Source organism: Rhea americana, unplaced genomic scaffold (assembly GCF_003343005.1).
Source record: "Rhea americana isolate MKP2758 unplaced genomic scaffold, rheAme1 scaffold_26, whole genome shotgun sequence".
NCBI classification, from domain to species: Eukaryota; Metazoa; Chordata; class Aves; order Rheiformes; family Rheidae; genus Rhea; species Rhea americana.
Window position 1 is genome coordinate 5,149,223 of NW_028186379.1, and position 3,842 is coordinate 5,153,064.

Sequence of the window (3,842 nt, forward strand, 5' to 3'; positions counted from 1 at the left end):
GGCGCTGCGCGCGCTCCCATTGGCCGCGCCGCCGTCAGCTGCTCCTATTTTCTGCTGTCGCTTTTGGCGCTCGGCCATCCAGAAACAAACCACTTCGATGACTACTAATAGTTATAGCCAGATGTACTAATACACAACAAATCACGGTCCGGGAGAGGGGCGAGCAAATGAGTTCCTATTTCGTGAATCCCACTTTCCCTGGGAGCCTGCCCAGTGGCCAGGACTCTTTCCTCGGGCAGATCCCCCTTTATCCGGCTGGCTATGATGCTCTGAGGCATTTCCCGGCTTCTTACGGGGCAAGCAGCCTGCAGGACAAGACTTACACCTCACCTTGTTTTTACCAGCAGTCCAACACCGTCATTGCTTGCAATCGGGCTTCCTATGAGTATGGAGCCTCCTGTTTTTATTCGGACAAGGAAATTAGTAGCGCCTCTCCCTCCGGCAGTGGCAAACAGAGGGGACACGGGGACTATCTGCACTTTTCTCCCGATCAGCAATACAAATCGAGCAGCGTGCAAACCAAAATTGTAAATGACGAAGGCACCGACCGGAAGTACACGAGTCCTGTTTACCCCTGGATGCAGCGGATGAACTCCTGCGCTGGTAAGTCATTTGAACGAAATCATGGGGGGGAGGGAGGAAAAGTTTCTTTCCCCAATATACATATATATATTTTCTTATATAAAGTCCGGACTGCTCGAGAGAAATGTCTCCTGCAGGGCAATGTGTAACACGAAACCTTCCCAGGTTATTTTAGACCTGGCACATTGGCACCCTGGGAACAGTGGCCGAGAGCCCAGCTTGTGGGTTCATTGGTGAAACGTACTGAGGAATCCTTAGGAAGCAGGGAGGGAAAAAGAGAAAGGAAGGAGCAGGGCTGGTTTACCACTCTCCTTAACCCACCCTAAAGCCCCTGCTTTGCTGCCGCATTGTCAGAGAGCGATGCAAGGAATATGCTCTCTGCAATGAGGCTCCAATGCATTTGTGGCACATTCCTCCTGGCCCCCCTCCCCCAACTCATTAGCGTGTGAGTATTGGATATTGAGAGCACGTTTCTGGGGCCGTGTGAGCACTCCCATGGCATCGCGGATTTTCCCTGACTTCCAAGTGAACTTCACATAATTGAACTATTCTGTCTTGGAGTGGTGCTGGGGAGGGGGGAGGAGGAGATTGTACTGGAGTGGCACTTATTTTTAATAATCCCATTAACACGTTTACTTCCAGTGTTTGCTAATGACTCCCCTACTCTCCCCTCCTCCAGGGTTTCTGTTTGCTGCACTCTGGGTAGCGTTTCTTTTAGGGAAAGTTTAACTTTTAGGAAGACCATTCTGATGCTGCTTTGCATTTCAGTGCAATAAATTCCGGAGCAAATGGCAAAGGCTGTTCTATGATCTTTAGCTGATGCCTATAATTATACCTAAATTACAGAGCCTCTGTTGGCATAGCCATGGCAATATAAGGTGTTTGTGTAAACACACACATACACACATATGCACGCACACGCACACACACATGCGTGCAGCCCCCTGGGTCGCACAAGTGTGTGCATGTGTTTGCATGTGCGTGTGTGTGTGCGTGTGCGCACAGGCTCTCAACATGCCGAGTGTAGGCACTGTTCAGCGGTCTGTGAGGGTGTTACCTACTGCACTTTTCCTAGGTCCATCATACAGTCTCTTTGTATCAGAGTTAGCCCATCGACCCTAAGCACGGTGCACGTCCACATTTACAACTCTTCAGGCAGGAGGAAAAAAAAAAAAAAAAAAAAAAAAAAAAAAAAAAAAAAAAAAAAGTGTAAAAAGCCTCCAGGAAACCAGAGCACCCCCTCCCCCCGTGTGAGAGTGCCTGCAAAAGGAGGCAGAATAGCAGAATATACATACTAACCACTCTTTCTGACCTGAAATCACTGGGCCCTGTCCAATGCGATCATTTTGTCTTTACTTCTACAGGTACAGTATATGGAACTCATGGGAGACGAGGGAGGCAAACTTACACCAGATACCAAACGCTAGAGTTAGAGAAGGAATTTCATTTTAACAGATACTTAACCAGAAGACGACGTATTGAGATTGCAAACGCTCTCTGCCTTACTGAACGCCAGATTAAAATATGGTTTCAAAACAGGCGGATGAAATGGAAAAAAGAAAACAAATTCATAAATTCCACACAGCCCAGCAGCGAAGAAACAGAGGAAAAGTCAGGGGAGTAGAATCATATTTAATAAACGCTACCAGGCCTTTCCTTAGCGTTTACAATTATTATCATTATTTCTTACCTTGTGTTCCTTCTGCTACTAAACTCCTATAGGTTTGTCACAGTCTATTAATTCCCAAAGGCTTGGTTAAGAGATGTACATTTACAATCAACTGTGATTTTCTTTAATATATGTAGAAATCTAAGCTTCCGAGCTATGTCGTGTATATATAGATACATATATATATATATAAAACCACCTCTCCAAAGCATAGATGGCTTTGCTTAAAGTATTTGAGAAATGGCCCAGATTTTTAAATATTTGAGGTGAGCATCTGTGTGCGGGTGAGTGTTCATCGCGTGTCTGTGTGAGAACAGATAAGCTAGGTTTTGTTTTCTTTCCTTTTTTTTTTTAATTAGGATTGTTCATTGTTCATATTGTAGAAATACGATAGATTTTAGAAAAATCTTGGCTTTAAGTTTTCACTAATTCCCGCTACTTCGGGCCGCCTCCTGTTGTGTTCGGGAGTTTATGGTTTGTATGAAAAAAAAAGTTTAACACACTTATGAGTTATTTAAACAGCAAAAAGAAGAAATTTTATTTAAAAAAATCGTTGTATAAAAATCTGAGTATGAACTTGCAGTTAAAGCAAAGATTAATCGCAGGGAGATTTATAAATGCCGCTGAACTGTCTGTGATCTGCACTACTAGTATTAAAGTAAAAGCTCGGCGTTAAACTTTAGGACAAGCAAGGGAAGAGGTTTTAAGACGGGTGAATTTCCGTGGTTCCCGTTGAGCTTACACTGAGATTTCGCTGAGCCCCGCTCTACACGGAGGGGCTCCGAATTATGCACTACATTTCTTGCATTTCTTGAGGACTTGTGGGCTTGGTTATTTCTTTCTTTTTCTTTTTCTTTTTTTTTAATTAAAAGTAAAGTGTTTGTCATATTGACTCGGGGATGTTCTTCCCCGCTTTTGTGGTATCTTAATTCACATTCGCGTTTCCTAGCACTCGAATATATATATACATATATATAATGTAAAGAGCAGCAGCTGCGATAAAATGCTTCCATTTCGAGTTCCCTTTAAGCAAAATGAGCGCAGTGGAAATATTGATTAATATATACATTATATATATTATTAGTGTGTGAGTGTGTGTGTGAAGCTGTGTACAAATATACATGTAGACGCATCAAGCCTCTTTTGTTCGAAAGGAAGCGTAATTTGGGCTACCGCTCTAAATATTTTAAAAGCCACATCGTGAAAATGCTAGTGCAAAATGGCTACCATCGCATTTGTATTTTTTCTGGGAGGCGTAAAAATAACACAGACCATAAAGCCGCCTGGAATTTTACCCTCTAGTTAGAAAAATGCTGCACAATATTTATCTTTCATAGGTACCTGCCAGTTCAGATCGGCGGGACCCGCTTGCCTCTCGAAAGCTCTCGCACAGGAAAAAAAAAAAAAAAAAAAAAAAAAAAGGAAAGAAAGAAAGAAAAAGAAAATGGGGGGAAGGGACATAAGCGTTGCCAGCATCTGAGGATTTATTATATAGTATTGCTGGACTGGTGCAAATAAGCCGCTCGCGGAAGACAAAATAGAAATGCCGCGGCGTGATTTCTGCGCCCCAGGGTCTCCAGCAACCCGGGGG

The 3,842-nt window shown here is 43.5% G+C and overlaps 2 protein-coding genes across 6 annotated transcripts in view; both read left to right on the forward strand.

Moving 5' to 3' along the window:
* Nucleotides 1–3,842, forward strand: part of HOXA3 (homeobox A3) — a 44,585-nt gene that overhangs the window by 3,957 nt on the left and 36,786 nt on the right. The gene's annotated exons all lie outside the window — the stretch shown is intronic.
* On the forward strand, nucleotides 24–3,593 carry HOXA6 (homeobox A6). Its single transcript, XM_085307560.1, has 2 exons — nucleotides 24–603; nucleotides 1,947–3,593. Exons 1-2 carry the CDS (start codon nucleotides 168–170, stop codon nucleotides 2,204–2,206), a joined length of 696 nt encoding a protein of 231 aa, XP_085163686.1. The 5' UTR covers nucleotides 24–167; the 3' UTR covers nucleotides 2,207–3,593.

Bases quoted from the DNA above. Each gene is read 5' to 3' on its own strand.
- HOXA6 (XM_085307560.1), top strand. From the start codon at position 168: ATGAGTTCCTATTTCGTGAATCCCACTTTCCCTGGGAGCCTGCCCAGT. The intron at 604-1,946 runs GTAAGTCATTTG...TTACTTCTACAG, and splicing joins GCGGATGAACTCCTGCGCTG to GTACAGTATATGGAACTCAT.